At 51.2% G+C, this 24,707-nt stretch overlaps 1 protein-coding gene across 1 annotated transcript in view; it reads left to right on the top strand.

The window, feature by feature from the left end:
* Window positions 1-23,122, top strand: part of GLP1R (glucagon like peptide 1 receptor) — a 35,816-nt gene extending 12,694 nt beyond the window's left edge. Inside the window, exons 4-13 of the mRNA XM_046640633.1 lie at window positions 4,036-4,154; window positions 4,500-4,606; window positions 8,181-8,334; window positions 8,995-9,154; window positions 13,590-13,650; window positions 14,232-14,301; window positions 14,425-14,513; window positions 14,854-14,992; window positions 15,914-15,955; window positions 21,133-23,122. Of these exons, the coding sequence (XP_046496589.1) occupies window positions 4,036-4,154; window positions 4,500-4,606; window positions 8,181-8,334; window positions 8,995-9,154; window positions 13,590-13,650; window positions 14,232-14,301; window positions 14,425-14,513; window positions 14,854-14,992; window positions 15,914-15,955; window positions 21,133-21,300 (1,109 nt within the window). The 3' untranslated portion in view covers window positions 21,301-23,122. The remainder of the gene's footprint in view (window positions 1-4,035; window positions 4,155-4,499; window positions 4,607-8,180; window positions 8,335-8,994; window positions 9,155-13,589; window positions 13,651-14,231; window positions 14,302-14,424; window positions 14,514-14,853; window positions 14,993-15,913; window positions 15,956-21,132) is intronic.
* Window positions 23,123-24,707: the final 1,585 nt, after the last annotated feature.

Genomic DNA, 24,707 nt, shown 5'->3' with positions numbered 1-24,707 from the left:
CAGGATTTGAACTTGAGTCTGTCTAGTTCCGACCCTCAGCTCCTTCTGCTACGTCATGATGTGAGGCTCTACCCCTCACCCCCACCCCAAGCTGATGCCTTCAGTTCGGCCCCTGCCTTTGACCCTCTTTCTACTACTTTGAGGAAGACCTGTGACTCCCTCTCTGAACCCCAGCTTCCTGGTCTGTATCACGGGGGCCCAGTAGTCCTCCCTGGCTGCTGTGGTTGCCAGGGTGTAGGAGCTAATGGATTCATGAGCAGCTCTCCACAGCCCTGAGTGCCCGCGTCCACGTGGAAGGGTGGCTGTTAGCTTGATTACAGACGCCGCTGCAGTTTCCAGGAGGGGAGGTGTTTAATTGGGGGTTTTATTTCCAGCACCAGGGTCTGACTTAATGAAATATCCCTGGGCCTCCTGGCATGAGGCCGGCTGCCTCCTAGTGTTGACAAGAGCAGAGCCAAGCCCCTGGCTGTGATTTACCAGCAGCTTCTGGGCCAGATAAAGCTGGGCTGATATGCAGGACTGTGCCTAGACCCACCCCACCTGCAGCAAAGATGGGTGTCTGGGGACCACAGGCCCAGCCAGGAACCAGCCCTGGCTTTTAATATTGGCTGCTAATGAAGATAATTGGCAGACACACTCACATAGGCTCCCTGAGCTTTTCAGGCACACAGTGATCCCTCGACACTAGGGCAGTAACACACACGTCTGTGCACACACCTCCCCCACCCCTCAGCCTCACAGCTGATCCTAAACAGAGGGCCTTGGAATGGTGCAGGCTGCCAGGGGTCTGTACTGGCAAGAGGACCTGCTGGGAGGACACTAAATGTTAGCAAATCCAGGCCCAGAAGAAGGGCAGAGGAGAAATGGTACGTGGCCATTGTTGACTGTTAGCAGCAAATTTGGCTTCTGACGTTTAGCCTCTGGAGGCAAAGAGCTGGAGGTTTGAATCCTGACTTTGCTACTTCCTGGCTGGATGATCTTGGGCAAGTCACTTGGCCTCTCAGAGGCTCAGTTTCTTCATCTGTAAAATGGGATTAACCTTGCCTACCTTGTAAAGTGGTTGTGATGTTCAAAGGTGTCAGGCATACAGCAGGTGTTCAAAAACAGATTCTGAATGTACAGCCTGCAGAGAGGTGTGTAAGGGGTATGTAGGGAGGGAACCAGCAATTGTGAGTGCCTACTGTATGCCAGGCCCTGTGCCAGCTGTGGCAAGTGGGTATTATTCGAGTCATACACCTGCTGGCTGAGTCCTGGGTAAATGGGCAGTTCGAACGTTTGTGCCACATTGCCTTGTCCTCTCCCTTCCTGGGCCCGTCTGCCTCCTCTTTTCTGTCAGCTTCCTCTCATCAAAACAGACTCCCAGAAAAGGTTCTGGCATCAGTCTCACTCCCCATGGAGTCAGCCCAGATCCCCATTATTGCTCTGGGGTTATCTACCGCTGGAGACTGGTTTGGCCTCATATCAGACCCCTGCTGAAGAATTCCAGGCATACACACAGCAGATAAAAGGGGCATCCGGGGGCCTGAGATGAGCCCCTCAGGTTGCTAAAATCAGACCATGTCACCATCCAAGGTGGGGGGGGGGGGTTGTCTGCACTGCAAGACATGCCAATAGTTGAGAGGAAGGTGATAGGAGAGAAAGGGTTTTTTTTATTACAGCTTGCTAGCAAGGGGGAAGATGGCCAACTGCTGTCCAAAAAAACCATCTTACAGAACAAAGACTACAGGCCAGTTTTATATATGGGGCTGGTCTCTGGGTCGGGGAGGCATCTGATCTCCATGGGGGCAGACATCTGGTCTTAGTTCCTGGTAGTCTTTCGTTTTACTGGATATGCATCAGAGACCAGAGCAATGCCCTGTACCCTGATCTTTCAGTTGTCATTGATGATGCCTATTAGCATAGACTCTGCCCAGGGGTCATCACATTCCTAAGGAACTCAAAAGAACAAAGTTGTCAACTTATAGCAGCTGGGAGGGGCCATAAAATCTACAGAGCATGTCTGGGTTAGTTAATCAGAGGTCATTCAAAGTTACAATATGGTTTCTTTTCTACAGTATGGCTTCCCTTATGTCAACCTTGTGTTGAGCCGGTATCAACCACATGCCTCTCCTTCTCTCTCTTTGTCCTTTGCCTGATTTCGTTCATAAATGCATCAGGGAGCTACTGGGATGCGGCTCTTCTCACTGCCGGAAGTCCTGCCATTACATTTTCAGGTTTTTGCTTCTCTACGAGATAAAGTCTCTTAAAATGCAGTTTCTTCTAGAAGCAGTGATGCTTTGAGCTGACTTACCCCACTGTATTACCAGACAGTTTTGTCTCCTGAAGAGGGACCAAGTTCGGGGTTTGTTTCTGAAAGGGAGGCAGAGAAAGGAGAAGAGCTGGGTCAGAGTTAAGGAAGGGCAAAGGTCCCACCACAGGCCCTGCAGGTGCCTGACAGTGTGGGAAGAGGGCTGTCACCAGATCTTGAAGTAAAGTCCTCCCTGCATGTGACAACAGTGGTCAATGGATAGTTAGTGAGCTGTAAAACAGAGCCCCATGGCAGATGGCTGCGTCTCTCCTGCGCTCTTACTGGGTAAGCCTTGGGGCTAGCAATGCTGTCACACACACATGTTAATGAGCCTCTCCCCAGCAAGGTTCTTACTGCTACCTCTCCACCTAGAAACTTCTGACCAGCCACTGCCAACTAGAGCCTCATGGCTTCTCCATTCTCTCTTCCTCCCTCACACTGTGCCTTCCTCCCGCAGCTGGGGAAGCTGGTCTTTAAAATCTTTTAATCTTTTAGAATTATAAAATCTTTTACAATTCATCCTTGGTTCCAGTTTCTCTCCTTGATCCCGCTGTGCTAAATCTCCCTCCCTTTTTGTCCCGGGTTTCCTGACCCTGGCGTCAGACTTAACATTCTCCTGCAGAGAGGTAATGAGGCATTTCCTCTCAGATGCAAGTAGGCCCCTTATCCCATCTTGTGGCCTCACAGCAAACCTGGAGCCACAAGTCATGCACGTCTCGGGGAAGGTGGACAGTGAGGCATGGCAGGAGGACTGCCTGGTGCCCAGATGCCCAGAGCTGATGTGAATGGGCACAGGGAGACTTCCCACCCCCGGGGCTGCTGTGTCTGTGTTTGATCTCTCTTGGTTTGCATTTATGCTCTTCCTTTCTGACCAATTTTTTGTTTTTCTCTCTGTGAGAGTCTTGATTCCCTGAAGCTAGGGACTGTATCTCCTTCTTTCTTCAGACTAGAGCTCTCTGGGGACAGGGGCTGGATCCTTGCCCCCTCTCAGACTGAGAGGTCTCCAAGTGCAGTCTCCATCTCCAACTACTTGGAGCTACTTGAAGGGAGGAGCTGGGTCTTCCTCCCTTTTGAATGGTGGGTCTCCAAAGTCTGTGTCTCTACCTTCGACTTTTAAATCACTTGTGTCTCCTTCATCAGGTTAGGACTTCTTAAGGGCGGGGCTGTGTCTGCCCTCAGACTGGGGCTCCCTGAGGGCTGAGCTGTGTCTCCACTCAGACTGGGGCTCCCTGAGGGCAGGGCTATGTCCCTTCCTTTCTCTCAGGAGCTCTATGCTACTTTGTTCTCAGAGTCTGCTCTGCTGGAGGAGTATTGGAGGGAGGTGGGTGCTGAGTCCTGAGAATCAGAAGTTGCAGGGGTGGCTGTGGGGTTATTAGAACCACTGCTGCTCCATGCCAGAACATGTCAGTAGTGTGATTTGAGGCTTCAGGCAGGGACATGGAAATGGGCTAGAGTGGTCTCATCTCAAAGGCATGGATTCATCAAACTGCATCCCAGGGTGGCTGAGAGGGAAGGCTGAGGGTGTGGCTGGGTGGCCTTCACCTTTGTGACCCCTTCTTGTCCCTAGATCAAACAGGCATATGGCAGAGGAGGAAGGGTGTGTGTGTGTATGTGTGTATAGAGGGGAAGAGGTGTTGCTAACTCCGAGGGGTCACTTCTAGGGGAGCAGGCGTGACCCCCAGGGTGGAGAGGAATGAGGGGCATGTGGTGTTGGCTCGAGGCTCAGCTCCTGCGTCTCTCCACCCCAGTGCTGCAGGGACACGTGTACCGGTTCTGCACAGCTGATGGCCTCTGGCTGCATGTGGACAACTCCAGCCTACCCTGGAGGAACCTGTCTGAATGTGATGACTCCAAGGGAGGGGAGAGAGTGAGTTGAAGATGGGGGCTTTGAGCAGCGGGGGGGTTGCAGGGTCCCATCTTCATTGGAACAGGGACCCTGGGCATCTGGTGGGCTGGTCTGTCCATCTTGTCCGTTCCCCTGCCTCTGGGGGCTTTGCACACCATGCTTTCTGGACAAAGGTGGTATGTCTTCACCTTTCTGGCCTTGGAACAGAGCTCTAGAAATCCCAGGACCATTGCTATGGGTTATTCTTTTTCTTGTGTTCCGGGGTCCCCAGTGGGGCCTGACTTGGGGCCCCAGCTCCGTTGCCATCCCATGGGGAAGAAGGATGTGGGCTGCCCCACGTACACTGTATCCCCCGTGTGCACACAGAGCTTCCCGGAGAAGCAGCTCCTCTCCCTTTACTTCATCTACACGGTGGGCTATGCGCTTTCCTTCTCCGCTCTGGTCATCGCCTCTGCCATCCTCCTCGGCTTCAGGTAAGGGGGCCCGGGGCGTGGGAGGGGGCTGCTTCGTCCTAACTCCCTGCTGTGTTCCCAAATGGAGGAGGGGGACCCCAAACCGAGGCAACAGTGCTGCAGGTTCTTCTCTTAAGAGATCTCCAGAGAGCCCATACCAGAGATTATGAGGTCGGAAACACAGGATACAAGACTGTATACTTAGTCTAATCTCTACTATGTGGATGCGTGCATATCATACTGCAAAAAGGGAAAAAACAAACACCACACACACACAAAGCACACACCCCAAACCTTACCAGTGGATGGTAGGATTAGGAGAAATCCTCTCCGGTGAGCAGTGTAACTTAAATAACCAGAAGGTCAGTATGATTTTAGACGAGATCCCAGGGGTTTAGAGATTCTGCTCTCTATAGAGCTTGTCAGCCCCCATGGAAAAGTTCTTCCCTGCATCTAACCTAGACTGGCCATTCCTTCCAGAGTACCAGGTTCTTCCTACTCCCTCTGCACTTGGTGGACGAGGCCCAGGGGGGCCGGATTCAAGGATGCGAATGCAGGACACCAGCCAGCAGGAACAGGAGAGGCAGCATTCCTCCTGTCCCCATGGCACCTGGCGCACACAGTCAGTGCTGGGCACACAGTTAATGCTCAATAAATGCATTCACTCAATGAATACTCTCCCCTTATATTATGAAGTATTTCAGAGATCCAAAAATACACTGGCTGATACTATGAGCACCTGTGCACACACCATCCAGCCCAAGGACTGAAGCCTACCACACAGTTATGTTTCCTGGGCTAACCCTTCCTGCTCCCCCCAACCAGAGGGAACCCCTGCGGGGGCCGCTTATAATTCCCACACATCTTTCTGTACTTTTACCACATTTGTAAGTATCTGCAAAAATATATAGCATAAGTTTTGCAAATTTTTCATGGCATGTTGTACATCTTCTGCAATGTTATTTTTGGCCCAACATTACATTTTTGTGAAATTCAGTCACGTTGATACAGGTGTTTCTGTTTCATTTGTTTAACTGTCACTCTACTCCATTGTATGATATATCACAGTTTATTTGTTAAGCTTTTAATAGACATTTGAGGTCTTTCTTTTTTGAATTATTAACCTTACTACAATGAATGTTCTTACCTATGACCCCTTGTGCATTTCCCCAGGGGCGAATAACCTCCTAGCGGAATCACCTAGTCTGAATACCCCGTGCTTTTGCAAATTTATTAGGTGTTGAGTTGCTCTCCAAAGTGGTCATACCAGTTTCCTCTGTCACCAGTAATAAATTAGAGTTCCCTTCGCTTAACATCCTCAGCAATATTTAGTATTTTCAGATCTAACTGTTAACTAATGTGAAGTGTGTGAAATATCTCATTATGATTATAATTTGCATATATTGATTCCTAGAGAGATTAAGCTTTTTTTTTTTTTATGTTTTGTTCTGTGACTTGCTTGTTCACATCCTTTGCTTGCTTTTTATTTGGCTCTTTCTTTGTTATTTTAGGCATTCATTATATACTCTGGATACTAATCCAGGATATATCCTCTCTTAGTCTGTAGGGTTTTTTTCACTCACTTTATGGTGACTTTTATCCACAGAAGGCCTTAATTTTAGTGGAATCAAATATATTAATTTATGTGTTTTTATTGATAAAATTCATCAATAAATATTTTCAACTGATAAAAATTAATTTTATCAATTGAAAAGAAATTTATCAATTTTCTTTTCCAAAGACCAAATTTCTTTACAGTCTTGTTTAAGAACTTTTTCTTTAATCTAGGGTCATCAGTTTTGCTCATTCCTCGTGGTTCTTTGATGCACCTGGAATTTATTTTCGTCTATGGTGAAAAGAAAAAGTTTAATTTCGTTTTTCATGTATACATATAGTTAATTGCTTCAGGGCCATTTACTGATAGCCTGTCCTTTCCTCCTCAGTTTGCAGAGCCAACACTGCCATGCAGCAAGGGTCATCTATGCCTGGGTTGGTTTCTGTCCTCTATATTCTTGCCTATTGGTCTATTTATCTGTCCCTTTGCCAATACATGGTGCCTTAACTACTATAGCTTTATTTAAAATCTTGGTTCTTTTATGGCAGGCCCATTTGGGTTCTTTAGGAGTGTCTGGACTATTCTTGGCCCTTGGCTCTGCTTTATAAGTTTTAAAAGTTGCATGACAAACAGCAACAACAACACTGCTGGAATTTTTGTGATAGCCATATTCAGTGTGTCAATCGATGTGGGGAGAGCTGACACCGTTAAGCTAGTTTTCCTATACATGAGTGTGGTGTGTCTTCCCTTAATTTGTCTTCTCTAATGAGCGTAAGCAAATTTCATGGTATTCTCCATGGAGATCTTGCCTATCTTCTGTTAAACTTATTTCTAGGTAGCCAATTAAAAATATTATAAATGAATTTTTAAATTTACTTTTTAATTGTTTATTGCTGATGTGTATGTATACATCAACAACCTTGCTGAACTCTCTTATTAATTCTAATAATTTGTGTGTGTCACTTCTCTTGGATTTTCTAAGAAGATAATCCATCGTCCACAAATGATAATTTTGTTTATTTCCAATTCTTATACATTTGTTTCTTGCCTTATTACAGTGGCTAGGATCTATAGTACAATGTTGAATGGAATGATGATAGCTTCTTAAGGCTAGATGATCCTTATTTTGTTCCTAATTTTAAAGGGAATGCTTTTAAAGTTTCTCAGTTAAGAATGCTGTTTGAGGGGGCCAGCCCCAGGCTGAATGGTGAAGTTCACATGCTCTGCTTTGGTGGCCCAGGGTTCACCAGTTCAGATCTTGGATGCAGACCTACTCACCACTCATCAAGCCATGCTGTGGCAGTGTCCCACATAGAAGAACTAGAATGGCTTACAATTAGGATATACAACTATGTAGTGGGGCTTTGGGGAGAGAAAAAAAAAGAAGAGGAAGATTGGCAGCAGATGTTAACTCAGGGCCAGTCTTTCTCACCAAAAAAAAAGGAAAAAAGAGAGCTTATAAGTCAACCATTAAAAAAAAAAAAGAATGATGTTTGCTCCCAGTTTGGGTAGATAGCGTTTATTAGGTTAAAAAATGTCCTTGTATTTCCAGTTTCCTATGCCTTTTTACATGAGAGGATATTGAGATTGTATCCAATACTTCTTGAATTCCTACGGTGTGCTTAGCCCCAGTCTGCCTCTGTAAGGCAGCCCAGAGGCACACAAGACGTGGGCCCTGTCATCAAGAAGCAAAGCAAAGTCTCCACTGGGGAAAGTGGTCTTCACCCATAAACCACTTGGGTTACACATGACTTTGTAGAAAAGAAGATGCCTTAGAGAGAAGGATAGAGTGTGGATGGAGGATGGGGCGGGTGTGGCAGTGACTGCACAGCTGAAGGCTTCATGGAGAGGCAGAACTTGAGTTGGACCTGGAGGATTTTCAAGGTTATAAGGAAGAAGGGCATTCTCAGAGGAGGGAAGACAGGAGCACAGTCCCAGAGCCAGAAACACGCCCAAGGTGTGTGTTAGCTTGAGAGCCGGGGTTTGCGATGCAGAACTATTGGCCATCTTGCCAGGGAAGGGCCCTGCTTTCTCCCACAGACACCTGCACTGCACCCGGAACTACATCCACCTGAACCTGTTTGCATCCTTCATCCTCCGAGCACTGTCCGTCTTCATCAAGGATGCGGTCCTCAAGTGGATGTACAACACGGCCCCCCAGCAGCACCAGTGGGATGGGCTCCTCTCCTACCAGGTGTGTGTGTGTCTAGGAAGGGCTGGAGGAGGGATGGATGGTCAGTGAAGGCCAGCCTCCCCCACCCCACCCAGGCCTGGCACAAAGAAAAGCAAGAACTGCCCAGGCCTGGTCCTCAGGGAGCCTCCAGTCTGATGAGAGAGACAGTCTACCCTGGGGAAACATGCAGTCTGATGGGAGAGGCACTCCACCCTGGGGAGCCCCCAGTCTGATGGTAGAAGCAGTCCACTATGAGGAGCTCCAGTCTGATGGGAGAGGCAGTCTACCCTGGGGAACCCCTAGTCTAAGGAGGGAGACACTGCTCCTGCCCTTAGGGAGTTGTCAGCCTGACACAGAGGAGTGGTCTTTGGAGACAGACCTGGGTTTGAATCCCAGCTCTGTCCCTTAGTAGCTGTCTAGTTTTGGGCAAGTCATTTAACTTCTCTGAGCCTCAGTTTTCTCACCTGTATGGGATAATATTAGTTTCTTCTACCCAGGATAGTGAGGATTCAATGAGCTAAAGCGGGTCAAGTTCTTAGCACTAGCCCTGGCCAGAAGGTGTTAGCTCTCTCATTCTGCATTCACCAAGGCAGGATAGCAGCTGGGGCAGGAGGGGGAGGGAGGTCAAAAGAGGCAGGGGGCAGAGCTCTTGTCCCCTGGGGACCTTTCCTCTGCCCCCAGAACTCTCTGGGCTGCCGCCTGGTGTTCCTGCTCATGCAGTACTGCGTAGCGGCCAATTACTACTGGCTCCTGGTGGAGGGTGTGTACCTGTACACGCTGCTGGCCTTCTCAGCCTTCTCCGAGCAGCGCATCTTCAGGCTCTATCTGAGCATAGGCTGGGGTAAGGTCTGCTGTCATTCATCTCCCCCTCCCCCTCCTCCACCTGGGGCATGGGGGGCAGTGGGAGACCATGACCCCTCTTTGAACTGCTGCCATCACTCTATCCCCAAGAGGCCAACTTGTTACTCAGAACCACCTGCTTGGCCAAGGGGCAGGCCCACTGAATAAGTCCCTCCTGGGCTCAGGACTCACTTATGATGGGTCTGTCAAGGCACTGCAGGGGGTTATGATTACCCTCCCCCCTTTGTACAACCCTTTGTCCTTAATGGAAGCAGAGGCCCCCCCCTACCCTATCTGGCCAAAAACACCACACACACCACTGGCAGTCATGGAACTGTCCTCAAATACCCCTTTGGGAATACAGCCCCACACTCAGTCCTGGACAGCCCAGGCCCTGAGGGCAATAGAGTGTCCTGGGCCTCAGAGTGGGGGTCCCTGGGAGTGAGGGGCTGAGGGGCTATGGCTCTGTCACATCATGGTGAAGAGGAGGGCTCAGAGGAGAGCCGAGTAAGGCAGAGTGGGTCCGCCGGAAGCCAGCTGAGGAAAAGGTGGACCGAGGATGTGCCTGGAGCCCAGCTGGAAATGTTCTAGCCAAAAAAGGTTGCCGAGAACCATTGTGTCTTTTTTTTTGCTGGAACATTTCTGGTTGTGCTTCTGCCTCTCGCCATGTGGGATTCCGAGGAGAACAGGGGTGGGATGGGGCAGAGGCTGGGACGCCCACCAGCAGCAGCCACCTCCCCACCCCACTAGCGGGAAACAAGTACCACAGTGCTTACTCTGGAGGGGCCCTCAGGCACCCACCTGGGACGGAGCCGGAGAACAGGCCCTGCCCTCTGGTCCTCCCTAATCTGCCGGTGTCCCTGCCACACACCACAGGACCCTGCCCTCCACCTTGACCTTGCCATTCATTCATTGATTCCTCTCATTCCCTGGTTCGCCTGCCTCAGGCTGCTCTGACCACTGCTGCCCCTTGACCTCCCAGGACTTCTCGCTTCAGTCATAGCCACGATCTTCCCTCGATGTCCCCCTCCCATACTGGCTCCTGCCTCTGAGCCTTTACAAGGCTGTTCCCGGTCCAGGTTGCCCAGCAGGCCCTGGCTGTCTGCTCTCGTGGGCCCTCTCAGCCTCCCTGCCCGCTGTCCTTGCACTTCATTCATTTTTGCTGGTGTTCCTCGGCCACTTGGTTCTGTATAGCCCCATTGTAGAAGAGTAGCTCTAAAGGGACCTTAAATGTGATCTGTGTCTTAGGGCAGGGCAGGGCCTTACAGGCAGAGCAGGCACTGGAACCAGCCCTCCTGACTCCTAGGCTCTGCTGCCATCGTGCAAAATTCTCTGGCCTGCATTGCATCTCTTTGGTCCCCTGAGGGCCCAGCTGAGTAAGCTCAGGCTCCTACACAGGTGGACCTGGCCTCTGCACACAGCTCCCTGCTTTCACCCTTCCGCTTCCTCCCCCCGGGTCTAGCCCCTCCCTGCTTGGCCTTCCTTCCCTCCCAGGCCTCTTCATCCTGCTAGGGCAATCAAACAGGCAGTGGGCAGCTGGAGAGCCCTACAGCTAACTAGGGGTGGGGGCAAGGTTAGACCATCAAGGGGAGTTCTGGGAAGGCTGTCCTCAGGCTGGGGGACTGTGTCTGTCCATTCTGGGAAATAGCATCAGCACTGTTAGTGCCTGTCACCATGGCGACCCGAGGGCAGGAACAATCAAAGGGAGGGTGTGATGTGTGCAGAGGAGCGGGGGTGGTTGGTGGAGGGTTAGTGGGGATGTATGGTGCCCTGGAGGTCTCTGAGTAGGAAATGGGGGAGGTGCCAGTCCTTTTCCACCACGTCATGCCCCAGCTCAGGGCTCAGAGTCTGAGGGGGCACGAGGCAGGACCTGTGGGACCTCCCTTCCCAATCAGAACATCCTCTTGAGGAACTGGGGTGGGGAGATACAGAGAGAGACAGAGGGACAAAGTCCGAAGGACAGAGAGAGAGATTCACAGAGAGCCAAGAGCTCTGTTGTGATACCAGGAGGCCTAGCCCAAGTTGGGATGCTTGAGAAACAACTTTTAGCTTCTTGTGCAAGCAGAAGAATTAAAACCTAGGACTCCAACACAGTTGGGGGAGTCCCCAAAAGGCACGTCAGCTTCTGCTGTAGTCTGTGGGTGGCTGGTTGCCCCCATAAGCCACCACAAGGAGGCTGCACAGGAGGGAGGCAAGTGATGGACAAGGGTATCATTACTTCTTGGAGCCAGTTCTGTGTGTCTTAATTCGAGCTTTTTTCTCCAGCCTGTCTTGTTAATTTTCTAAATGAGAGAAAGATGAAGCCAGCAGGGAGTGTGTAATGTTTGCATGTGGCAGAGCTGTGCCTGCATTTTTAAAAAGGCTTTGTTAAGAAGATGCTGGTGATTGAATGAAGTCACGAGGTCTGGCTGATAACGTGAGTGAGCTCCCTAATCCTGGAATGGGGTCTCAGAGAGAAAGGACAGCAAGTGGCTGGGGAAGCCCAAGAAGGAGGTTTCTGTACATGTATGGCTCAGGAAATTGGCGCTGTCTTTCCTGGAGAGCTTCACGTCTCTCATTGATATATTGACTCACTCGTCATTCATTCATTCATTCATTCCATTCTCACTGAGCATCTTCTGTGTGGCAGGCTCTGTGCTATGTGCTAGGGCCTTTGGAGGCCATTTGTCCCTTGTCCAGTCTCACGAAGGCCTGTTACTAAAGCATGATGGATGCTGAGAGGTCTGGTTTGTGTAAAAATAAATGGCCAAGGAGAGATCGATCTGATGAAGAATTCTGGTCAGCTCTGAGCTTCTCTGCTTCCTCCACCCCTTCCTCCATCCCCCAGCCAGACCTTCGAGCTGCTCAGTAGCTGCTGTTGAGTGGACATCCCTGTGTTGAGGATATGGATGCTGGAGACAGGAAGGGTATGAAGTGGGTTCTGCCCTGGAAATGAGCTCCTTCCTGGGGGAGACACCCCAAAACCATCCATGCATATGCATGGACCCCCCCCCCCCCCCCACACACACACACATCTGTGTCCATGCACCTTAGGATGCACACCCTTACCTATCTCAGGCACCCACATCTCCAACCCTGAGAAAGACGTTGATAGACACAGGCATGGACAGAGCTGGTGCAGAAAGCCGTTGAGAGTGGTTGGCGTGGGTGTGTGCCCTGCATTCTAGTCCCACCTGTACCCTCCTAAGCTCCTGATCCATCTCCATCTGTCATGTGAGGACGGACAATCTAATTTTAAGTCGGCAAACACATGTCGAGTTCTTAAGGTGAGCTGAGCACTGAGGCTCTGAAGATGAATGAGGCTGTACCCTCAAGGAACTGGAAACCTGTTGTATTAGTTACCTATTGCTGTGTAACAAATGACCCCACAACTGAACTGCTTAAAGCAACAATTATTATCTCTCAGTCTCTATGGTCAGGAATCTGGTTAGCTGTGTGCCTCTGGCTCAGAATCTCTAGCAGAGATGCAGTCAAGCTGTTGGCCAGGGTTGCTGTCATCTCAAGGCTTAGCTGGGGTTGGAGAATCCACTTCCAAAAACACTCAGATTAAGAGTGAGTGATCAGATTGAGAGAGAGCCCAAAACCAGGCTTTTATAACCTTTTAAGACAGTCTTTTATAACCTAATCTCAGGAGTGACATGCCATCTCTTCTGCCATCCATTATCAGTCACACAGACCAATCCTGATACAATATGGAGTACACCAGGGTGTGACCAGGAGGTCAGGATAGTTGGGGACCATACTAGAAACTGCCTAATACATCAATCAAGTCTCAGCCAAGTGGAAAGTGGTGTTGTAGCTGTTGTTATTGTGGGCCACCGTGCACAGTTGGTTGGGCTGTTGGCATCAAGGATAGAGCTCCTATCTCTACTCCAGGCTTCTGCACAGCCACCTGCAGGTGCATGTGGGGAGGGAACAGATGACTAGAGGGGCTTCCAGTGCCTGAAGGAGTTGACTGAGATGGGCATGTGGGCTCAGGTGGGGGAGTGGGAGGGAGAAGGGCATCAGAGTTGGCCTGTTCCCACCTCATCCAGCATGTCTCCCCTACTCCATGGCCCTGTCCCTCTGCTACTTGGGTGTTTGAATCCTTGTGTCTCAACCACGGCCCTGGCAGCAAGCCCTGACAGTATGTTTGGCCCATGGGAGGGGGCAAACTGCTGAGGGTGTAACACAGCCACAATGTGGTAGGGCCTCTCTCTAAGGAATTGTCAGGGGAGTTGGGTGTGGGGGAGGGTTGGTTCCTGCCACCTCTGTTCTCCCAGGCACCCAGACCAGCCTAGTTCCTTACCTGCTAGAAAGTGTGGTTTGGGGCCAGGCAAGGAGAAGGACTGGAGGTGGGAGAGGCCCAGGGTAAGGAGAGGCCTCTGGGTATGTATGGTGGTGGCTCTGGCCTGCCAGCCCCTCTGCCCTCTCTCTCTTTCCCTCTCTCCTCTTAGGTGTTCCCCTGCTGTTTGTTATCCCCTGGGGCATTGTCAAGTACCTCTATGAGGATGAGGGGTGAGTGTCCTGCTTCAAAGGGTGGGTGTGCTGAGGTCCCCATCCTCAAACCCCATGGGGTTCTCTGGCTCCAGGGGCATGCGGCTCTACCTGTTGGGACGATAAACTGAGGGACGAGGAGCTTAAGTTATGAGTTTAGTTCTCTTCTACACCCTCCCTTCCTCTCCCTGGGATTGTGTGATGACAAATGGTGCTCGGTCTGTGGGGTACGTGGGGACCCCCTGCAGGTTTTTCTGTAATAACTGTCAGTGAAATATTTCTGTTATTTTGTGTATGATGCTGAGTACATACATGACCACTTTCATAGGTTCATGAAGGGGACGTGCATATCTCTCTGTGTGTGACTGTGTATTTAGGACTGTGTGTGTGTGTGTGTGTGTGCGCGCGCGCGTGTGTGGCTTGAAGGGCTCTTCATGGGTCTGTGGGATTGGTTGTCGGGTAGCCCCTGGTGGTGGTGCTTGTGTGGCTCTGTGTGTCACTTTGCACGCCCATGTATACTGTGTGCTCCTGTGCCTGCACTGTGGGCTGGGGTCTCTGTGTGTCCAATGGGGTGCCTGTGTGTGTCTCTCTCCCCTCTCTAGCTGCTGGACCAGGAACTCAAACATGAATTACTGGCTCATTATCCGGCTGCCCATTCTCTTTGCCATTGGAGTGAGTGACGGTGTGGGGGTGGGAGTGGGAGTTATGGTGGGCCTGGGGTGGTGCCAGGGGAAGGAGTGGGGGAGAGTAGGTGTCTTGAGAGGGCCTCCAGCCACCTGCCAATCTGCCCTGCAGGTGAACTTCCTCATCTTTGTCCGGGTCATCTGCATTGTGGTGTCCAAACTGAAAGCTAATCTTATGTGCAAGACGGACATCAAGTGCAGGTGATGTAACTGGGCTGCTTTTGCTGGGCACCCTCGGCCCTTCTTTCCAGCAGAGACAGAGATCCTGGGGTGCTGAGCTTGAAACCCCGTGTGGCCTTCTTCTCCCACCCAGCCTGGCCTCGGGCCCCAAGCCTGCCCTCACCTCTGTACCTGGACAGCTCCGGGGCTTCTGAGGGGACTTGACCTCTATTTCCTCCCTTCCAAGCAGCCTGTCCCAGGGTATTTGGGTGGAATGGTGTCCGTGACCCAGAGGCCAGGACTTCGTGGGGGCTGGGGACACAGAAAGGGGAGAAGAATCCATGGGATGGGTTCAGAATGATGTCTCTCCCTCACCCCCCAGACTTGCCAAGTCCACACTGACACTCATCCCGCTGCTGGGGACCCATGAGATCATCTTTGCCTTCGTGATAGACGAGCATGCCCGGGGGACGCTGCGCTTCATCAAGCTGTTCACAGAGCTCTCCTTCACCTCCTTCCAGGTGACTGTACAGCCTTCACTTGTGAAGTCCCGGGGAGGGTTAGGGCAGAGACCAGCCTGCACCATGCAGATGCGCTGCCTGAGGCCTGGGGGCAAAGTGGCTCTCGCCCAAGGTTACGTAGTTGCAGCAGAGCCAGAGCTAGAAGCCCTGGGTGTCCTGACGTCCAGGCCAATCTTCTCTATAAGCATATTGGGCAAGAAGTCTTACCGGATGTAGCTGTGGGCACCCAGCCTGGCATCACATCTGCCATCTATTGGGCTGCTCCTGGGTGGCAGGCACCCTGCCAGGTGCCTTACACACATCGTGCATTTAATCCTCACAGAATTGCAGGTGTGCAGGATTATCCCAATTTTACAGAGGAGGAAACTGAGGCTCAGAGATGTTAAAACAAGATTTGCCAAGTCACGTAGTTTCCAAAGCCAAGACTTCATCCTCCCCACTAGTGTTAGATGATGCTGAGGGGGTGTGAGTGTCATTGGGGATGTAGAAATATAAGAAACTGGTCCAGCCCCTCAGGAGGCTTGTGGGATGGCCATGAGCATCTTAGCCCACGCATGTGCACTTACACACATGTGCACACACTCATACATAGATCACGGTTCTGGAGCATTGGGTCTGTTGAGTGAACAAATGGGGCTGGGGCAGGGAAAATGCCCCCCAGTCAGAGGCAGTGTACTTTCTCGAGTCAGGCCTCCTCAAGGAGAGGGTGGTTGAAGAGCTTCCATGGTATCTGAGCGAAGGGCTTGTTCCTCCAGAAGGAAAGGGGAAGGAACCCAGCAGCCCCATCTCTTGGTCTGCCTGGGCTGCCCAATCTGATGAGGGGGATGTTGGGGCTGGAGGCCCAAGGAGCTTCAGGCTAGGCCCTGCCTGCAGGACACCTCCTTCCCACTTCCTCCCTGATGATGTGACTCTTGTTTCCAGGGCCTGATGGTGGCCATCTTGTACTGCTTTGTCAACAACGAGGTAAGGCCGGAGGAGGGACATGGGGACCCTTGTGGGCTGCTGCCATTGGCTGGTCTGGAGCTGTGCAATGGGGACTCCCATCAGTCTTTTCAGCTGAAACCCCCTCCTCAGCCAATGAGGCACTAGAGTTGAGGAGGCCTCTTGTCCATGTATTCTGTTTTCTGCACGTGGGTCTCTCTCTCATACACACACGCACACACACACGCATGCACACACATGTAGGTGTACCCCAATGCTATGTGAACTTGCGGAAGACCTAGCCTCGTGTTAGGGGAGCCTTGAGTGAACAAGTGGAGCTGACTGTTTTACGGTGACTCAACACAGCCATACCCAAGTCACATACTTGGGGCTTTAATAATCACTATCTTATTTAATTGTCACTGTCTTCCCCCAAAAAGTCCCTGCTAAAATTCTGCTTTCAATATTCCCATTTGTCACACACAAGAACATTGAAGATCAGAGAAAGTAAGGAACATGCCCCAGGTTTGATCTGGAAATAGTGGCAGGGCTAGAATTCAAATTAATTCTGACTGAAAGAGGAAAGCACCCCACTCTTTGTGTATGCAGGCCAGACCCTGGTCCGCTGTGGGAAAGGGGATGAGTCCCTCGGGGGCTTTCCGGTTGCTCGAGTGGGAGAAGGGGGTTCTTGCCGACCCCCACACCATCTCCTGCAGACTCTGCAGGACCACAGCCCTCCCCTCTCTGAGATTGTCAGCTCGCAGGAGGAGGGGGGTGTCTGTCTGTGGGTGCCTAGGGAAGGCCCTGTGCTCCAAGGTACCAGCTCTGCCTGGAGCAGACTGGAGCAACCCCAAGCCATCAAACTGCTTGTCACGAATGCCACAGCACCTTCCCCCACAATTCCAGCACCCTCTCCCCGCAATTTCTTCTAGAGGGGAGAGCAAATAATAGTTGTAGACGCTGCAGCAGGGCCATCTGGGGAATTATCTGCAAGAGGATTAACCCCCAGCAGGGAAGAGAGTACAACCCCCACCCCACAGTCTGGGGCAAAGCGGAGGACTCTGTTAACTCCATTCTGGCCCAGGTGAGGGTTTACATCAGTGGGGCTGGGGCTCAGGTGACCCAAGGACACTGCTCCTCAAAGACTCAGTGCTCTTTGTGTGGCTTATATGTCACTGAGTCTGAGATCCTGGAGCTCACAGATCTTAAGAATCAGCACATTAATACAAATTTTACTTTTGCTATGAGTGTTGGGGACATGGTGGGGAGCAGAGGATGGGGACCTGGGTATTTCAGGGAGCTGTGAGAAGGCTCAAAGAAGCAGTGTGATGTAGCAGGAAAGATGCAAGGATGTGGGCTCTGGCCTCAGATCTCTGCTCCCATCCAGGCCCATCACTTAACGAGCTGTGTGACTTTGGGCAAGTCACATACCTCCTCCAAACCTCAGTCTCCTCATCTGCAAAATGGAGGTAATAATGCTCAGAGCATGTGGACTTCAGATCTCTAGAAGGGAGGGAACAACATCTTCTGAGTGCTTACTGTATATAGGGTGCTCAAGTGTTTTATCAGATCCAATCCTGTGTAGTCCCAGGATGTTATCCCCACTTTACAGATGAGGAAATTAAGGCTCAGGAAGGTCAAGTGAATAGTCCCAGTTCAACAGCTAGAAGGTGGTAGAGCTAGTAGTTGGGGAGCGAGTCCCTGCTAATACCTCAGGGCTGCTGGGTTGGGAAATCGAGGCAGTGCCAGGCAAAGGGTGGCCTATAAATGGGTTCTGGCTGTTCCCCTGGGCAGGTCTCAGAGGCCGGCCAGGCTCAGTGGGGCTGGGCCAGGGAAGGAGGGAAGGTGCCTGTAGAGGCTGCTTCCAGGGGCCTCATCCTACAGGCCCTTGATCCGTGGGAGGCAGAGGGACGTTCCAGCCCTGGTTCTCCGCCACATCTGAGTCCTCATAAAGGACTTCCTGAGGAACTGAAGCACATGCTGAGCGACGAGGAACCACAAGCTCTGTGGAGTGGCATTCGTTTCAGGAGTGGTTCTCAGCCAGAGGGGAGAAGTGCTGCCTAACCCTAAGCTGTGCTGCTTTATTTTCCAGGGGACGGGGGCAGGGTAGCAGATATCCCAGTGTGCACTGAGGAGCAGAGGCCACTGAGGAGGCAATGAGGCTCGCTTCTGCACCTTCTCAGCTTCTCAGCCCCTCCAGTCCCCTGTTTCCCACTTCTCCCTCTTTCCCCAAAGCCATTCTGGCAGCACACGCTCACCGCACACACCCCTCTTTGCACGCATGTGTGAGTGGCTTCCCCACCACTTCTGTGGAGAGTCTCCCCTGGACCCTGGCTCAGTCTCTTCTCCTGATTCCGTTCCTCAAAGCCCAGTCACTCATCACCTCCTGCCTCACCTGCCCCCAGGAACACCACGCTTTGTGAGGAGGGAGGGATGCACACACTCCCTGCTCTGCCCTTGGCGAAGAACTTGACCCTGAATCACCAGATCCCCAGCTGGCTTCCCCCTTCTGGCTCTCCCAAGCTCCTGCCATGGGGTCCAGGAGACCCCACTCAGAGGGCCCGCAGAGCCTGTCTTGTTTTACTGCACAGCCCAGTTCCTTTAAACCCTCCCAGAGATGCCTCGTGCCCTGGCTCTTCCAGGCACAAGGACAGACACGTCATCATCCCTGGGCCACAGAAACACACATGACTCCTGGGCTAAGGCCTCTGTCCACAAGAGCTGTTCTACAGACCCAGGGTTGCCATGGCAATGCCAGGTACTTGTGACCCGAGGAGAAAAGATGACCTGGACATTGGTCCTGCATGGCTGCCAAGGCCCGCACCAGCTGCTGGTGGGTGGGGACTGGGCACGGGGAGGGGAGGCCGGCAGGTGGTTTTGCTGTGGCTGTGTCTTCTCACCATGGCTCTTGATCAGGAGCCTGAGTGCTGGTCCCAGTTCTGCCACCGCCCAGCTGTGTGACCAGAGGCCATCAATTTGCCTCTCTCCCCAAGCATAAATGGAGGTGAATGAGCTTTACCAGTTCATCCCAAATCCCAGAGCCTGGCATGGTGCCTGGCCAGAGAGGGCGTTGGAGGGAGGAATGATGGTAATCTTAGTGTGTGAGGAAGTGCACTGACCTCATGCTAGGATGGGGGTCCAGGATGCATGTTATCGCCTTTGTCGTTTCCTTGGAATAACTCAGTAGGAACTCAGTGTCAGATGCTCACCTAGTTACTCATTCATTCATTTGGCTTGTTTAAAAAACACTGTTGAGTACCTGCTGGATGCTGGGCACTGAGCTAGGAAGATGTGGTCCCAGCCCTCATGGCCCTCCTGCTGAGTGGGGAGGAGATGTGGCCAGAAAAAAGCATGACCTATAGAGTCACTGAAGGCAGGGTGCCAGTGGTTAGGAGACCGGCTCTGAGTCAGCCCAGATCTAGGTTCAAATCCTGGCTGAGACCAGGGGAAATACTTAAAGACTCTGCATCTAGTTTCCTCACCTTTAAGTGAGGAGTAATAACCAGAGCTGCTTTACAGGGTTGCTCTGAAGGTCACTGAAATAATCTATAGAAAATGGGAAAATGCTGGGCATATAATAAGGACCCAATAAATGATGGTTTCTAATGACAATTGTCGTATGGGGCACAGTGGAGGTTCAGAAAAAGTGCCGAAGGAGACGGGGGCAGAAGGGGACACCAGTGTCAGCACTCTGAGAAGTCCTGGCCTGTCTGATTTCCTGCTAGTATCCATGAAACCTCTTCAGTCCCTGTGGCTTCCCATGGATGTGCCTCAGTTTACCATCTTTCTCCCCCCTCCGCCCAGGTAAGGGCTTTGGGACAAGATTGGCCTTCTTGCTGCTGCACCAGGAGAGGCTACCATGAGCCTTGGGTGTCCCTACCCCAGCTATTAGCACACCCAGCACACATGCTTGGCCAGGCAGCGAGCTGGCACAGAGCAGGGTGGCCATAGTGGGTGTCTGCTCAGCCTCCCTCCTGCACCCAATCCTGGGCTCCGTGACACTGTCCAGGATACTGGGGCCATCCTGGCAGGCAGACTTGGGCCATCTTAGCTCCACTGGGTGCAGAAGAAGTTCTTTTAAGGGGTAGCATGTGGCCATGCCAGGCATCTTCCTGGGCTTAGCTAGATGGATAGCAGCCCTTGCAGGAGAAGAGGGGTGTTTGCACAGGTACTGATGGGGGCATTGGCAGTGAGCTGCTTACCTACAGCTGCTGGCAGCTGGCCTCCTGGCCTGGGGCCTGAGACATTCCGGCATGGGGGTGCCTGGGGGCAAGGATAGGAGACATCAGAGAAGCTCTGGAAGGCAAACTTATGGGAACATCCCCCAGAAGAGCCTCCAGACCCCTCCAGGCTAGATATGTAGGTCCCAGCAGCCCCCTCTGGGGGACCAGAATCACAGGCCATCAGAAGGAGCCACAGCATTGCCATGAGCCATCAGGTGATTGGGGCTCTGCAGTGTTACTTGGATTTGTATCTTTCTGCCCCAACAACCTGGTCCCCAAGCATCAGCCCTCTTGAGAAGGCTTTTCCTGATGGGGAGGCCTGAGCTCAGCACAGCAGGGATTCTGGTTGACTGACCTCACCTGGGCTGCAGCCCCCATGGGTCAGGACTAGTTTCTAGGTGGGATTAGTTGGAATTCAGCCTGAGAAGCCCTTGTCCACGGCCCCCTCCTCACTGCTGCTGTCAGTCTCAGCCTTATTCCCTCCTGTCCTCATCCTCCTCACAAGGCGCTGGGGCCAGAAGCCCTCGAGCAGTTTAGAAGAGTCTGGTGTAGGCAGCATGAGGTTTAGGGCTGGGCTGTCCCTCTTCTCAGTCATCCAGGCTGAAATCTGGGAGAGCGTGCTCTAAAGTCAGGTCCTCCCTCCTTCTCCTCTCTCCCATGTCCCTTCTTCCCGAATCTCTCTGTCCCTCTTGTTCTCTTCCGTTAAATAATCCTGTGATGGATTGTAAAAGGTACTTAGCTGAGTCACAGAGTTTAGAGATGAAAGAGGCCAATTAGATCATCAATCCCATCTCTCTCCTGAGGGGAGGCGGAAAATAGGAGACAACAATAAACAATTTTATTGGGATATTAATTTAGGCGCCCAAGGGCCTTGACTTGTGTCTCTTAATATAATGCAGTGGATTTTTTCCCTTCCCTACTAATGTAATAATGGGGCCATTTTGTGGGCAGTTGGTTTACATGGTGGCTTTTGTTTCCCTCTTTTTCCCACGGAAGGTCCAGATGGAGTTTCGGAAGAGCTGGGAGCGCTGGCGGCTTGAGCACTTGCACATCCAGAGGGACAGCAGCATGAAGCCCCTCAAGTGTCCCACCAGCAGCCTGAGCAGCGGAGGCACGGTGGGTAGCGGTGTGTACGCAGCCACGTGCCAGACCTCCTGCAGCTAAGACTCCAGCACCTGCCCACCCTGTGCTCTTGCTGCTGGCTGGGTGGTCATCCCAGGTGGGAGAGACCGTCCGGGGTAGGAAGGAAGGAACACATGCACACATACATCCCTGCTTTCCCTTTCCAAACCCATCAGACAGGCAAATGGCCAGTGCCTCCTGGGACCTGTGGACACATTTTCTCCAAGGAGAAGCAGCCTACTAATTGGATCACAGTGGCGGGAGGAGAGGAAAAACGATTGCTGCTCAAATGAGGAAGATTTCTTCCCGTTAAGCTACAAGGCCCCTGGGGTTCCCCAGACAGAGCAGCAAATCAGCCCTAGACTCAAACTCAAGGTCAATGACTTATTAGTGAGACGGGAGCTTGTAAGAGGAGGTGGTTCTGAAAGATGCTGGTATAACCTCAGCCAAACACAGAGCTTAGGTAACATGGGCCAACTCCGCTTGCCTCTGGTTGGGGCCACCGCCACCCCCATCTGCCTCCTCATTAAGGGATGCTGTTCACGTGTCTGTGTTGCTTGTTTCCCTCATCTGGACTCCTCATGTCACGACGCAGCTTCTCTTTGGGGGCTTTGTTTGGGCCACCACCAGCAGCTATTCCTAGAAATGGCTGTGGGTGATGTTAAGAATGAACATTGAAAAGGTGGCTGAAGTTTTCCTTTGCTGGTGATCACTTCTCCCCTGGGTATTTGATTGGCTTTGGTGCCTGCTCCCACCAGGCCCAGGGAACGAGGGCAAGCCTGCTGCTGAGGAGTCTGTTCCTGGGCTATGAGCTCTGAATTCTAGAGAGGCTCAAGAATCCTCTGGGTTCATGTAGGGAACTTTAGAGATGTCTGCCCTGGGGGAGTAGATTGCCTACCACTATTGGGAACTCAGAGGGCCAAGAGAGCTTTGGCTCCACCTGTCCATGGAAATGTTTTTCATTTGTGAGGAGATTATGTATCTTGCATGGGAGTTTGGGTGTGTCCTCTAACTTTAGGGCATGTGACCAAGAAGAGACGTTTTCGGGGAAACTACCAGCTGCCATTGCTACCACGGAGGCCAACTTCTCCTGCCCTTGGTTTCTTCCCTTTGAAATTCCCCTACTTGGGAGCTTGTACACACTTTATTTATTTTTCCTTATTGCTGTGAATAATCTCTATGTGCAAATGTGCAATTCTGATTTCTCCCACCTGATGGAAACAAGAACTAAATCATTGTGGTGGTGGATGTTGTTTGGGGGAGTGGGGTAGTAATTGACTTGGCTCATCCACACTTTGAGCTATTAATGTTTGCCCTGCTTCCAGTCTCATCCCATAAATAATGAGCAGCAGAGAGGCTAGACAGGGAAAACCTATCAATCCTGCCCCAGCCATGATGAGAAAGCAGACACGTAGCAGCACTGCAGAGACCCAGGGAAAAGGAGAACTGCCATCCCAGGGAGGCTGGCAATTGAGTTCATGGATGCAAAGGAAGTTTCCAGAGCAGGAGACAACTCTTGCACGTCTAATAGGACCTCCTGGGAGGGCAGAGGGAGAAGCATTGGATGAATTCCTTTATGAGTCCATCTCTCCCTCCTTCTCCTTTTTAAGTGATGGGGGACCCTCCCCAAAGCCTTGCACCAGACACATTCTCCTGTGCCCCTCAGAGAGGCAAGTGATGTGCAGGGAAAGTAATAATGGGACATAAAACACATCAAGCAGAAAATTTCTTATACTTCAGCTTCAGTGAAGTGTTGTGTCTATGTTAATAGGGAAGTTGAACCTCAGGCTAGAGAAAGGAATTGTGCAGTCTGCCTCCTTGACTGAGCAAATGTAGATAGGTGGGGGGTGGGGATGTTACAGCATCCCAAGAATAAGGGAAGACTTCCCAATAGGCATCACTCATTTAGCTTTCTCTTTGGAGTAGGGAAGAGGGGAGGTGAACACTGGTGGGTTGATGGGGGGTGGGGTAAACCTCTGGTGCAAGTATCTCAGTTTTGGATAAACTGGAAGATTTTGAGAATCATTAATACACTACACAGCAAGAAAGAGATAGATTGATATAATCTGTGAAAAATAAATGGTTGGTGGGGAGGAATCGTGGGGAGAAAGTGTTTGGTTAGGCACCTGGGAAGCTCAGACAATTTGGTTTAAACTCTAATTGATATTGGTGATTCCTGATTTCAGAAGGCTCCTCACACCCCCACGCCCCAAGCCTTTTAACACTGCGGAACTTTTTCCTTCGTGATACCAGACACTGAACTGAAGAAATATTTTCGTTGCTCCAAGAGCCACACTATTAATATTCATTTGAATGGCAGTCCACTCCCGCCAAGCTATTCCCAAACTCTCCTAAAGCTAAATATAGTTCTAATAGGTCTGAGAAATATCGAATGCAATGTACTCCAAAATTCCACTAGCTGTTTACATGTCAGATGCCCTAAAGTCTGGAGCTTGCTGAGAACGCTCTTATTTGCCTCCATCCTGGGGGTACTATTGCTGACCAGCAGGGTTGGGGCGCTCTGTGTGTGAGCTGTGCAGCCAACAAGGTCTGAAGACTGTCATAATAGAGACTGAGTTCAGCACCCTGGCCAGCTCCCTGGAATTTATTAGAGGCTTAAATCCTGTCAACTTGTCCTTGCCATTTCAATCTTTGGAGCAGCTGAATCACAGAACTGAAACAAACCACTTACACTGCAAAGTTGCCTTCCATTCAAAATGACTCTCCAGATTGCAGGCATGATTTTCAATTGCCTCGATGCAGTTCACACTGAAGCTCACACCAGTGGAGTTCTCCGAGACTCAGAGCAGGGAAAGACCTTGGCCATCTCTCCTGCCCTGACCTAGAGGAGTGAGGAGGTAGGCTTGCAGAGGTGGCTTGCCTTAGGTCACAGAGCTGGATGGTGGCTGAGCTGGACTAGGACTCCTGCCAACTCTCGCCTCCCAGTCCAGTGAGGCCTCTGGAAAGAATAAGTGCAAAATATAAATGGCCATTCAAAATACTCTAAGTAAAAGTTGGCAGTGTTATCCGGAGTTTCTGTTAAGGAGGAAACACAGCAGCAAAGATAGACACACCGGATGATGAAAGTGCCATCTCCCCAGTGATTTATCCCACTGAGAAGAGGGGAAGGGTGTGCTTTACTATCTCTGCTCTAGTATCTCTTTCCTTGTCTGAAAATTAAGAAACGAAATGCATAAGAGCACACGTATGCATAGAAATAGCAAATGAGCCATAGCAGATAGCAAAGCCAGTGCTCTTTTAATGGATTGGCTTACTGTTTTTCTGATGCATCTGTGCTTGTTTGAGAAGCTGTACTGATAGCCACACAGAGTAGACTAGAAGAACCTTAAAAAAGGTCCCAAATCTCCCCTTTTGCTTCTCTAGTACCCCCTGAAGTTGGAGAAGACTAGAAAACTGGGCAACTTTAGCCTAGCAAAGATGGCCTTGCC

Source organism: Equus quagga, chromosome 15 (assembly GCF_021613505.1).
Source record: "Equus quagga isolate Etosha38 chromosome 15, UCLA_HA_Equagga_1.0, whole genome shotgun sequence".
Taxonomy (NCBI): domain Eukaryota; kingdom Metazoa; phylum Chordata; class Mammalia; order Perissodactyla; family Equidae; genus Equus; species Equus quagga.
The sequence above is the reverse complement of the archived record's forward strand: the minus strand, read 5'-3'. Positions and strand labels throughout refer to the sequence as shown.